Genomic DNA, 13,627 nt, shown 5'->3' with positions numbered 1-13,627 from the left:
GAATTAGAGTAAAACATGCCTCCCTGGGCTGATGTATGCAGGGAGCAGTGAGATGAGACAGGGGAGACAGATCTAATGGGAATATATTTACTCTGCAACACCGGTAAACCAAAACAAATAGACTCCCCATGGCTGGGAGCATCACTCTATGAGGCTGCTCCCCACCTGAAATCACTCATGGGGAGAGATACTGTATACCTTGTAGAATAGACGGGAGCTAAGATACACACACTGCACTATGTACACTTGATGTTTCATTGAGCTGCTCTGGTACACTTACCGGTGAGAATGTAGTGGTCATCTGGACTGGGATTACTGTGTTTTTGCTGCAACACTGGTTTCTTGCTTGCAACTATTCGTTATTATTTTGCGTTAAGTTACTGGTTTCTTACTACATCTTCCTGGTTTCTTGGTGATTTTAAGTGACTGGTTTCTAGTGCTAGGTGTGTCCTTGCTGGTTTTTACTAATACTAGGTGTTTGTTTACTGGGTTCTTGCTGGCTTTAGGTGTGTACTTACTGGTATTTACTAGTTCTAAGTGTTTATTTACTGGCTTCTTGCTGGTTCTAGGTGTAAACATACTGGTTTTCCTGGGGGTCCTGGAATTCCTGGAGGTCCAGGTGCTCCCAATATGCCCTGAGAGAAGAGGGAGGAAAAGGAGGGTGGGAATTAGATGAGAGATGAAGAGTATCTAACATATTACATAACTTGTGTGCTATCAGACATAAGACAACAACGGTCTTCTTCGACAACAATGATGAGGGTCTTACCTTAGGTCCAGTCTGTCCAATCTCACCGGGAAGGCCGATTGGGCCTGGGGCTCCCTAAAGAAATAGAGAAAGAGAGAGAGAGAGAGAGAGGGAGAGCACATATTCTGTCAGACCTGGGCCCTGACAATAAATCTCAGTAAGACAAAAATAATAGTGTTCCAAACAAGGTCCAGTTGCCAGGACCACGAAAACAAGTTCCATCTAGACACCGTTGCCCTAGAGCCCACAAAAAACTATACATACCTCGGCCTAAACATCAGCGCCACAGGTAACTTCCACAAAGCTGTGAACGATCTGAGAGACAAGGGCCTTCTATGCCATCAAAAGGAACATAAAATTCGACATACCAATTAGGATCTGGCTAAAAGTACTTGAATCAGTTATAGAACCCACTGCCCTTTATGGTTGTGAGGTCTGGGGTCCACTCACCAACCAAGAGTTCACAAAATGGGACAAACACCAAATTGAGACTCTGCATGCAGAATTCTGCAAAAATATCCTCTGTGTACAACGCAGAACACCAAATAATGCATGCAGAGCAGAATTAGGCCGGTACCCACTAATGATCAAAATCAAGAAAAGAGCTATTCAATTCTACATCCATCTAAAAGGAAGCGATTCCCAAACCTTCCATAACAAAGCCATCACCTACAGAGAGATGAACCTGGAGAAGAGTCCCCTAAGCAAGCTGGTCCTGGGGCTCTGTTCACAAACACAAACACACCCCACAGAGCTCCAGGACAGCAACACAATTAGACCCAACCAAATCATGAGAAAACAAAAAGATAATTACTTGACACATTAGAAAGAATAAAATAAAAAAACAGAGCAAACAAGAATGTTATTTGGCCCTAAACAGAGAGTACACAGTGGCAGAATACCTGACCACTGTGACTAACCCAAAATTAAGGAAATCTTTGATTATGTACAGACTCAGTGAGCATAGCCTTGCTATTGAGATAGGCTGTGGGGGGCAGACCTGGCTCTCAAGAGAAGACAGGCTATGTGCACACTGCCCACAAAATGAGGTTGAAACTGAGCTGCACTTCCTAACCTCCTGCCCAATGTATGACCGTATTAGAGACACATATTTCCCTCAGATTACACAGATCCACAAATGATTAAATAAAACAAAATTCTGATAAACTCTCATATCTACTGGGTGAAAAACCACAGTGTGCCATCACAGCACCAAGATTTGTGACCTGCTGCCACAAGAAAAGGGCAACCAGTGAAGAACAAACACCATTGTAAATACAACCTATATTTATGTTAATTTCTTCTCCCTTTTGTACTTTAAGTATTTGTAGAGAGAGAGAGAGACAGAGAGAGAGAGAGACAGAGAGTGAGAGAGTGAGAGGAGTGAGAGAGACAGAGAGAGAGAGAGAGTGAGAGGAGTGAGAGAGACATAGAGAGAGAGAGGAGTGAGAGAGACAGAGAGAGAGAGACAGAGAGTGAGGAGTGAGAGAGACAGAGAGAGAGAGAGAGAGAGAGAGAGAGAGGAGTGAGAGGAGTGAGAGAGACAGAGAGAGGGAGCGAGACAGAGAGTGAGGAGTGAGAGAGACAGAGAGAGAGAGAGAGAGAGAGAGAGAGAGAGAGAGAGAGAGAGGAGTGAGAGGAGTGAGAGAGACAGAGAAAGAGAGAGAGACAGAGAGAGAGAGGGAGAGAGAGAGAGAGAGAGAGAGAGAGAGAGAGAGAGAGAGAGAGAGAGAGAGAGAGAGAGAGAGAGAGAGAGAGGAGGAGTGAGTGAGAGAGACAGAGAGAGATAGAGAGAGAGGAGTGAGAGGAGGATATTTATCCTTCTGGTAGAAGAGGATACACTACCAGTGTAATTCAGTTCAGAATAATATTTAGCTCATGACTAGTTTTCTTTTCTTAATAAGTCTTTAATTCTTTATAATCAACAAATAACGACTTACAGCCAGTCCAGGCAGTCCGGGTCCCTACAGAGAGGGATGGAGAGAGGGAAAGGGGGATTAGAGATTAGTTAAGTCTAATTGTATAATCATAAATAAGTGTGCATAATGAGTCATGTATGATTTGTTTAAACAATTATCTTCTGTTAATTCAATTAAGAGCATCTGTGTCTACGGAGGCAGAACACAATACAGACAGCGAGCATCAAGCTAACCCTGACTGAGAGAAAACAATCAATGTGTGTTCAATGTGTCATAATAGGTGATGAAATTAAATGTAAACAAAGAAATGTACGTAATTCAGTGATTCATCCATGCATATCACTGACTGACTCCACTCTGTCAATGTAGTTTGTCTAGTAGTCGGTCAAATATAGCTACACAACACCACCTAGTGGTACTCTGCTGTAACTACATGTAGTCTTCCTCAACTTGCGAGGAAGACTTCATTCTTAACCACAGATCTAGGATCAGATTACCCTGACTCCAAAACATTAGAAGAACAGACTGGCTGTATCAGAGTTCTTGAACCCACTATACCAACCTGGTCCGAGAGCATTTCCTATTGTTCTGTATGTAAATCCGAGACACTGCATTTAGTATGATATTTTACATTTGGTATGGTTACATAAGCTAAAATGAAAGAAGGGTGGTTGGTCGAGGTGGATGGGTGGGCGTATAACGCGAACATCTTGCAACCCAAAAGTTGCGATTTCGAATCTCGTCACGGACAACTTTAGCATTTTGCGTGCTTAGTCTCCTCCTGTTCCCCCATGACTGCGTGGCCAAATACGAAAAACATACACACAGTTTGCTGACGACATAACAGTGGTAGGCCTGATCACCGACAACAATGAGACAGCCTATAGAGAGGAGGTCAGAGACTGTCAGTGTGGTGCCAGGACAACAACCTCTCCCTCAACGTGAGAAAGACAAAGGAAAAGATTGAGGACTACAGGAACAGGTGGGCCGAACAGGCCCCCATTAACCTAGAAGGGCTGTAGTGGAGCAGGTAGAGAGTTTCAAGTTCCTTGGTGTCCACATCACTAACAAACTTTCATGGTCCAAACACACCAAGACAGTCTTGAAAAGGGCACAACAACACATTATCCCCCTCAGGAGACAAAAGATTTGGCATGGTTCCCCAGATCCTCAAAAAGTTCTACAGCTGCACCATCGAGAGCATCCTGACCGGTTGCATCACCGCCTGGTATGGCAACTGCTCGGTATCTGACCGTAAGGCGCTACAGAGGGTAGTGTGTACGGCCCAGTACATCACTGGGGCCAAGCTTCATGCCATCCAGGAAGTATATACTAGGCAGTGTCAGAGGAAGGCCCCAAAAATTGTCTAATACTCCAGTCACCCAAGTCATAGACTGTTCTCTCTGCTATCGCACGGCAAGCTGTACCGGAGCACCAAGTCTCGGTCCAAAATGCTCCATAACAGCTTCTACCCCCAAGCCATAAGACTGCTGAACAATTAATCAAATGGACTATTTACATTGACCCCCCTTTGTTTTTACAATGATGCTACTCGCTGGTTATTATCTATGTATATTCCCTTTACCCCTACCTACATGTACAAATTACCTCGACTAACCTGTACCCCCGCACATTGATTCAGTACCGGTGCCCCCTGTATATAGCCTCGTTATTGTTATTTTATTATGTTACTTTTAATTTTATTTTTTTATTTTAGATTATTTGGTAAATATTTTCTTAACTCTTCTTGAACTGCATTGTTGATCAAGGGCTTGTAAGTAAGCATTTCACAGTAAGGTCTACAGCAGTTGTATTCAGTGCATGTGACAAATACGATTTGATTTGAGCTAATTAGCAACTTTTCAACTACTTACTACTTTTTAGCTACTTTTCAACTACTTAGCATGTTAGTTAACCCTTCCCCTAACCCTAACCTGAACCCTTTAACCTACACTTAACCCTTCCCCTAACCCTAACCTGAACCCTTTAACCTACACTTAACCCTAACCTTAACACTTTAACCTAACTCCTACACTTAACCCTAACCTTAACCCTAACCTGAACCCTTTAACCTACACTTAACCCTAACCTTAACACTTTAACCTAACTCCTACACTTAACCCTAACCTTAACCCTAACCTTAACCCTTTAACCTACACTTAACCCTAACCTTAACACTTTAACCTAACTCCTACACTTAACCCTAACCTTAACCCTAACCTTAACCCTTTAACCTAACTCCTACACTTAACCCTAACCTTAACACTTTAACCTAACTCCTACACTTAACCCTAACCTTAACCCTAACCTTAACCCTTTAACCTACACTTAACCCTAACCTTAACACTTTAACCTAACTCCTACACTTAACCCTAACCTTAACCCTAACCTTAACCCTTTAACCTAACTCCTACACTTAACCCTAACCTTAACCCTAACCTTAACCCTTTAACCTAACTCCTACACTTAACCCTAACCTTAACACTTTAACCTAACTCCTACACTTAACCCTAACCTTAACCCTAACCTTAACCCTTTAACCTACACTTAACCCTAACCTTAACACTTTAACCTATCTCCTACACTTAACCCTAACCTTAACCCTAACCTTAACCCTTTAACCTAACTCCTACACTTAACCCTAACCTTAACACTTTAACCTAACTCCTACACTTAACCCTAACCTTAACCCTAACCTTAACCCTTTAACCTACACTTAACCCTAACCTTAACACTTTAACCTAACTCCTACACTTAACCCTAACCTTAACCCTAACCTTAACCCTTTAACCTAACTCCTACACTTAACCCTAACCTTAACCCTAACCCCTAACCCTAGCGAGCTAGCTAATGTTTGCCACCTAGGAGGGTTAGTCCCTGTGGATTTGTAGTGATCAGGTTATATGTAGTCTGTACTGAACAGTGTTCAGGTTCTGTTGAGTCTGTTAGTACTTACAGTGGGTCCAGGTTCACCACCAGGTCCAGGCTGGCCCTGTAGAAAACAACAATAAACAACAACAATAAACAACAACAACAACATGAGGGTTTATTCTCTCACAGTTCACTACAGACATCCAATGTAGCTTCCCATTGGCTGATTACTATGACCTGACATAGCCTGGTTGAGAGGCTGTTTCAAATTTGGTAACACAATGTTAGTGTTGTTGAGTGCTGAAACAGACTGGCACCTAGGCTAGTAGTCTAGATGTCATTCCAGTTCATTTCTGGTAGGTTTTCAATCAACCAGAGCAGAGCAAAGAGAGGATTGGGAAAAGGTGTCCATGAGGAAAAGAAGGAAGGCACTTTAGACCAGTGGGCCTCAACTGGTTTTGCCTCGGGACCCAAATTCAACCAGTCTCAGTTGCGACCAAATATTCGCTTCTCAATTTATTTTTACCAAAATGCAATCTGGATTTTTTTTTGATGCTATATTGATAGTAAATGTAGCAATTATATAACAAGGGAACAACATTCCTACCTTTTTAATTCTAAATAATTCCATATTGCTCATATTCTTGATGAAGAATGTTGGTAAGTTCACTGGCTTGAGACCACTAAATCAGCTAAATCTGCTAAATAGCGCTGCTAATAACTCTACATTGAAAATACTAAGATTAAAGAAAATAGTTCAGAGATAAAATCATTTTAAAATGTAGGTTCATTATATTTTCTACATGCTTTCTACCTGGTTTAAGTTGTTGAAGTTAAGACTGGAGTCTTTTTTCATTAAAATATATATATTTTAAAGGTTTTACTCAGAAACTACCAAGCCGTGACCCAAATTTGAGAATCATTGCTTTGGACTATTTAGATGCGCCATCTTACTTTAGGTCCTGGGTTCCCGATAGGGCCGCGGTCTCCCTTCGGTCCCATCAAACCCTGTAGAGACGGAGTGATGGAGAGAGAGAGCAAGGGTAAAGAAGAAACAAAAATATTTGTTTGAAATTAGTCTCATACAACAAGGGCTGGTAGGGATTGCTGCGTGAGACCTAAATTCCCATTATAACAGTGGAACAGTGGTCTGATTGGATTTGACACGTCCAGGTAATCAGCAGGAAAACAAACCCCTGTGGAATGTCTCTCAGCGTGTGACTGTGAGACCAGCAGATTGACTTCCGAGTCCCTTGATTAGAGCGAAGCAGTTTCCTCAAAACATCCTCACCTTCATTCATTACAACATGAAGCTCAGTCTATCTAGCTAGGTTAAAATATATTAATGCATCAGTATTTACATCAATGCTTTTCTTTCCTGGAGGTTTCTCCAAACACACACACACACACACACACACACACACACACACACACACACACACACACACACACACACACACACACACACACACACACACACACACACACACACACACACACACACACACACACACTTTCGCTCTCTCTCCCTCTCTTTCTTTCTTTCTCTTTCTTTCTCTCTCTCCCTCTCTCTCTCTCTCTCTTTCTCTCTTGTTCTTCTTCACAAACTGTTGCATTTTCCTTCTCTTCTTTCTCTCTCTCTCACACACGCCACATCTAATAGATGGACGACTTACGTCGATGCCGTTCTCTCCGGGAGGTCCATCTGGACCAGGCTCACCTGGGTCCCCCTTCAACCCCTACAAACAGAGACACAGCCATGGTCAAGTACATACACACACATCAGAGATGTTGTCATATTGAGTAAGGTGCATGAACACCCTTGAACATGCATAAACAGTAACTTACTGGTGGTCCAGGAGGTCCAGAAGGTCCTTTTTCCCCCTGTGAAGAGAGAGGAAGCAAAATGAGAGACATAATGTTAACCATTTGTTCATACATTGTATGTTTGCTACTTTCAGAAATTGATGAATGAAAGTCAGTTTATGTAGAAGATGTTGAAGTCTTTGGGCTCTATTCAATCTGTATTGCGGAAGTTCAGCGTTACAGCGTGAATGAAATATAAAGGAAATGTTCCTGCATTTTTTATTTAACTAGGCAAGTCAGTAAAGAACAAATTCTTATTTACAATGACAGCCTAGGAACAGTGGGTTAACTGTCTTGTTCAGGGACAGAACAACAGATTTTTATCTTGTCAACTCAGTGATTTGATCTAGGAACCTTGCGGTTGCTATCCCAACACTCTAACCACTAGGCTACCTACCACCACTGCATTCACAGTAAGCGCTGCATATGTCAGCTCAATTGGAAGTTACCTTTACATTTCTTCAGCGATACAGATTGAATAGAATCCCTTGATATAGAAGTACTTGATGACAGCCCATTGTTGATCTGGAGGGATTGGTGGAACCTCCACTGACCCTACCAGAAGGCTATGGCTGCATCTCAATATTCCAGAGGGACTTCCTTACCTAATCTCCTTTCTTCAATCAGAACAAACTTTTACTTTAAGTGCTGGACAAGTGAAATCAAATTCCTAGTAGGCAACTTCCATATGGATTCCATCTAGCCAATGTTTCAAGTCAGGGATAAGACAGATCATGTAAGGAAAGCAGACAAGGAGAGGAGACAAGGAGAGGAAGCCACTTTAGACTATTGAGTTGCATCCTAGGTAGTGACATCAACCTTTTGCGTATTCACCAATCCAGTTCGCCCCACATATCTGCAAGGGTCAGTTTGTCACATGTGGAGAGGAGGATGGGTGAAAATGTTTATTTTCAAATCCAGCCATGACTGGATGACAGCTCATGGTTACTCCGCCCTCAAGGTGGAGTTAGGGAACTTTCCAATCATGATAGGACTAGGTAGGTCAATATAGTGGAAACTAGGTGGAGCTATTGCTGACACCTAACCTAGTCCACTCACGTCTGCAAAGGAGAGTGAACAAGTGCACGGGGGAGTGAACAACTTTTTTGGAATGATATGCAGCCAGCTATTGTTGGCCAGAATTGGGTTTCACAGCACTCCCATTACAGCCCACCCTTTGGTGACATCACATATCATAGTAGATAAATGTATGACCCTGGGGCCCTTTCCATTCCAAGTTCCAACCCAGAAGAGGTGATCCATGTTCCCATCAAACATTAACCTGACAGTCCATAGCCTTCCATTAGTTGGAAAGAGAATTAACTTCTATGTCCAACTCAGCGAGGGCATTGACATATCCTAAACCATTCACGTTAACAGTATATCTATGTGGCTTTGGGGGAGAAACATCTCTCCTACTAATCGCATTGGATACAAGCCTACCTTGTAACATCACATTCCTTTTGAATCATACAGGCCTAGGCTCACATATTGGTGTTTCTTCCCTTCTCCATTCATGGTCTAATTCTGTATTCTCAACATGTTTTCAGAACCTGTCTTTGCTTAGACTGAGAATACCTCAAAGGTATCACATTACCGCGATATTAGCCCAAACCCCTCTCTTGGGATGGAGGGAAAGCTCCCGACTCAAAGACCTCTCTCACTGCTGGAAACAGAGCTCTTTTGTGCCGCTCTTTTGTGCCGCCCTCTGGTGGTACAACCGCGTCACTACCACAGCGTGTTCCGTTAGGTACAATGCCTGTCTTTGTGACAACCTGTTGGCGCTGGGCGAAGCGGAGGGGATACTCACATCAATGCCATCGGACCCGGGGGTGCCAGAGGGGCCGGGCGGACCGGGATTGCCTTGAGGTCCTGGAGGACCGTTCTGGAAGAAATTAGAACAAAATGGAAGGTTTAGAAATGTTCAAAGGTTTTTTAGAGATTTATTTGGGCTTAGAATGTATCACCTCTTGGCATTCTTTCAATTGGATACCTGTTATTTTCATACTGTCAAGTTTGGGGATTTTTGTGCCATTTTATTGTAAGCTTTTTGATAACGGAGACATGGCTAGTTTTGGAGCAGCTACTAATTGATGAAGGCACAACAATGTGAGGCAATCACACATTATCAAGTGTCATCATATTTCAATTACACTTCATGTGAATAAAATCCTATAAACAAGAGCAAATCATCATAAACACAAAGTAAATGAATCACCTAGAAACATCACATTTTTACGTAAACCATGTAACACCAATTTAAATCCAATACCACTGGTAGCCTATATGGAACCATTTAAAAACATTTATAAAACTATCCAGAGCTCATGAGAAAAAATAGGATTGATGAATGAGGTTCTCTTTTCTGATATGGCAGTGAAAATGATCCCACATCCTGTATTGATCCCACATCCTGTATTTGTCATGAGGCTGGGAATGTTTACCAAGACCCTCTCCCATCCCATCTCCTTCTTTTGGGAATGCAGCTTTCTTAAATCAATTTCAATCCGCTTCAACCAGTCACAACACAGAATCCTCATACAGTGTAAAGATGTATTCCAGAAGTGCCAATCACTCAGAAAAAAGGTTGGGAATTCCACACAAGGATCCTGTTTGTTCAGACAGATCCACTGGTAACTTTCTATTGGATAGCAGGTGGGTGTGATTTGATGGAGGGTATCATCAGGTCCGTCATTCCGTGTGTGTGTGTGTGTGTGTGTGTGTGTGTGTGTGTGTGTGTGTGTGTGTGTGTGTGTGTGTGTGTGTGTGTGTGTGCTGTCGCTGTGTAGTTTGACTGGGTGGGCTTCGCAGTACACGAGCCTGTGTGTGTGTGTGTAGTGCACGTGTGTGTGTGTGTGTGTGTGTGTGTGTGTCCAGCCGAATTACAGTTTTGAATCTATCCCTCTATGGTTCTCTCCTGAATCTCCTTTTTGGCAAAAATGGTAAATCGGTCCATGTTTTGTATGCATTCCAACTGTTGTTCAGGGATAACCGTCCATATGAAAAAGGAGACGGTTCCATTCTTCATTCATATTCAGGAAGAATCGTTATCCACAGAATCAAGGGCCATAGTCCAAAGTAGGAAGATACATGTACAATGCCACATTACACAACACACACAGTACACAGCTGATCTTCATCCAGCTCTAGACTCCTCATCAAAATGACGATGACGATGATGAAACACTCAAGCTCTGAAACACCATTCTGATCGTTCATTCTTCTGAAACAACCCAATTCCAAAATGTTTTCCAACCACCACTAGCCAGTGTGACAACAAAACCAAAGCAAGCACAGTAGTTCCCCTAGCAGCCCCCTTTTACCTCCACCCCCAGTCCCTCTCTTCAGGGGACCCCTCTCCCACCATACCCCAGCCAGAGCCACCCTAATGTGGGTACAGTCCTAACTTCCCCTGTCCACTCCACTCACCACTTGGGCCAGAGCCAGGCACAGAGTCTGCAGGATGGCCCAGCTCTTCAACACAGCCGAGAGTCCAGACATGATCCCTCTCTCCTCTCCCACTCTCTCTCTCTTCAGTACTAAATCCTCTCTTCTATCGCTTTCTCCCTCTCCCCTGTCCTCTCCTTCGAGCCGGGGACAGAAACGGTAGGGAATCCAAAGGGGGATGTGCGTAGCCCCAAAAATTCCACCTAGAAAAAGTTGTGTCAAGGAATGGTTGGATGAAGGGATGGGTGGGTGGGATGAGAGAGAGGTGTAACCCAGCTCTACAGCCTGCCCCAGTGGTCTTAGGACTTCCTGAAAGCCCCCTACACCAACACAGAGACACACCGAAACATACACACTACGCAGAGACACACACATACAGAGACACACACACACACACCAGAGAGAGACACACACACAGAGAGAGACACACACAGAGACACACACACACACACAGAGAGACACACCGAGGCACACACACACACACACATTCACCTCACAGCTCATTGCCATGGTGGGTGGGGGCTGACACAGCTGCACTTATGAATAATGTATCCCCATAGACAGGTTCCTACAAGCTCACTGGACAAGCACAGCCGCTGCTCATGAATATGCACAGCAGGTTTCCACACACTGATTGGACACAGCTGCTACCTAGCAGAAGGGGAGTTCTTGAGTGACTGAAACGTGAGTGTTATGCCCCAACCTGCAGTAACTCTCCCACTACCGCCCCATAAGCAGTATGGTAGAAGCTCCACCTTGTCTTCTGATATGCTTGAATTTCTGTCATATTTCTTCCATCTCTCCACTTCTTTCAGATCAACAGTGCTTAGGAGCTAGGGCTTGTTCCTGGACAGGCTTCATGCCATTCAAACATCTCCCTCTCTCACCATTTGTGTTGTGTTGTGTTGCGTGCGTGCGTGCGTGCGGCGCGTGTGTGTGCTTGAGCGTTTGTTCTGCCCTATGCCAGCCTTTCACATAGGAGTGTCGAGTCTCTCAGTGAGATTTCTCTATGATAGACTGACTGAATGCATGCGCTTGAGCAGATCACTTTTGTTAAGTCGGTGACCAACACCTTCCCAAGTGTGTTACATTATGGGGATTTGTCAGACTTGTGCCTACATGACGACTGCATGAACTTTACAAAAACCATGTGGTCAAAGTTTATGAAGTTTGACTGCAGTCGGTTGCATATTTCTGCAGTTGCTCTTCACCGACTTCGTGACTGAAAGAGTAACCAACTTTGACGCGATTCATGTATAAAGGCTAAAGCAACCGACTGTAGACAAAAGTCGAGGAGTTAAGTTGAGGGAGGTGCATCTGCAACAGCTGAAAGTCGGACACTAATGTGGTTTTTCAACAGCAAGGCTCAGAACAACACAAGTTGGACCCTTTTTTAATCCTATACTGCAGCTGCAACACACCCATATGTTGTAGAGATGCTGTCACTTCTTACATTTAGCAGATGGTATTTCACATCTTCATCTTATTTAGTCTGCTCTCTCCTTTGATGAAATGCTGCTCTCTGTTGGTCATCTCTAGTTCCTTCAGTTCACATATTATTCCAGAGTTGGTACAGCGGTTGGAAAAAAATCCTTATGTGTACTAGTGCCTAACCCTATGCTGGTGGTGTGTTTTGGAATAACATTTTATATTAATATTGAAGGACAATAATATGTTATTTCCTCTAAAGTAAATAATCCTATGTAAACAAGAATAAACATGATACATTTCAATAGTAATGAGGTCAAAAGTGACAGCCATTGTGGATGAAACCCATTTTGAGAGTAACCGTGCGAGAGGAAAGTTCACCCATAATACCAAAATGTCACAAATGTAAAGTTCAGGAATAATAGTGAATATAAAGAAATAAACCACGGCAGTAAGACACGTGAACGGTAATGCTCCGCAAGGACATTGTTTGATCTCCCGATCAAATGCATATTTTTGGTTGGATTCTAACTTGAGATCCCTGCACTCAAAGTTTAGCTGAGATTTCGCACGTCAGTGTATGCATGATGCACAAGTTCATGTTTATCTCAAGTTAGGATCAACCATACAGTACTTGACAGAAAGATGTAGGCTTATGCATTTAACAGGGCAGAAACCAATATATTTTACAATCAAATCAAATCATGCTTTATTTATACAGCACATTTCAGACATGGAATGCAACACAATGTGCTTCACAGGAAAAAATGAATGAAAACAATGAAAATGAAAGCTGAAATATTTACTACACAAGAAACATAACAAACAACATAACAATAAAAACTGAATTACTAAAAATGCTTATCCCAGATTGTTAAACATGTCCTTGCTTGCTATTTTACGCATTCCCAATCAGAGGACAGAGCTGGAGGTGGAGGGAGCCCTGGGGTGGGCAGGCTGCTTTTGTATTTCTGGCGTTTAGCCTCCACTCAGAGGACAACAATAAGCCCATGGCAGGCTGCTTTTGTATTTCTGGCATTTAGCCTCCACTCATATGACAGCAATAAGCCCTTGGCAGGCTGCTTTTGTATTTCTGGCGTTTAGCCTCCACTCAGAGGACAGCAATAAGCCCTTGGCAGGCTGCTTTTGTATTTCTGGCGTTTAGCCTCCACTCAGAGGACAGCAATAAGCCCTTGGCAGGCTGCTTTTGTATTTCTGGCATTTAGCCTCCACTCAGAGAACAGCAATAAGCCCTTGGCAGGCTGCTTTTGTACACTGCTCAAAAAAATAAAGGGAACACTTAAACAACACAATGTAACTCCAAGTCAATCACACTTCTGTGAAATCA

The 13,627-nt window shown here is 43.1% G+C and overlaps 1 protein-coding gene across 1 annotated transcript in view; it reads right to left on the bottom strand.

Moving 5' to 3' along the window:
- LOC106570512 (uncharacterized) overlaps positions 1-11,080 on the bottom strand; it is a 37,752-nt gene extending 26,672 nt beyond the window's left edge. The window contains exons 1-9 of the mRNA XM_014142930.3: positions 10,834-11,080; positions 9,215-9,289; positions 7,387-7,422; positions 7,215-7,277; positions 6,493-6,546; positions 5,624-5,659; positions 2,689-2,712; positions 770-823; positions 582-635 (exon numbers count right to left, since the gene is read on the bottom strand). Coding sequence (XP_013998405.2) covers positions 582-635; positions 770-823; positions 2,689-2,712; positions 5,624-5,659; positions 6,493-6,546; positions 7,215-7,277; positions 7,387-7,422; positions 9,215-9,289; positions 10,834-10,905 — 468 coding nt within the window. The 5' untranslated portion in view covers positions 10,906-11,080. The remainder of the gene's footprint in view (positions 1-581; positions 636-769; positions 824-2,688; positions 2,713-5,623; positions 5,660-6,492; positions 6,547-7,214; positions 7,278-7,386; positions 7,423-9,214; positions 9,290-10,833) is intronic.
- Positions 11,081-13,627: the final 2,547 nt, after the last annotated feature.

The sequence above is a fragment of the Salmo salar genome, chromosome 14 (assembly GCF_965601325.2).
Source record: "Salmo salar chromosome 14, fSalSal1, whole genome shotgun sequence".
Taxonomy (NCBI): Eukaryota; Metazoa; Chordata; class Actinopteri; order Salmoniformes; family Salmonidae; genus Salmo; species Salmo salar.
This window is presented reverse-complemented; position numbering and strand designations above follow the sequence as displayed.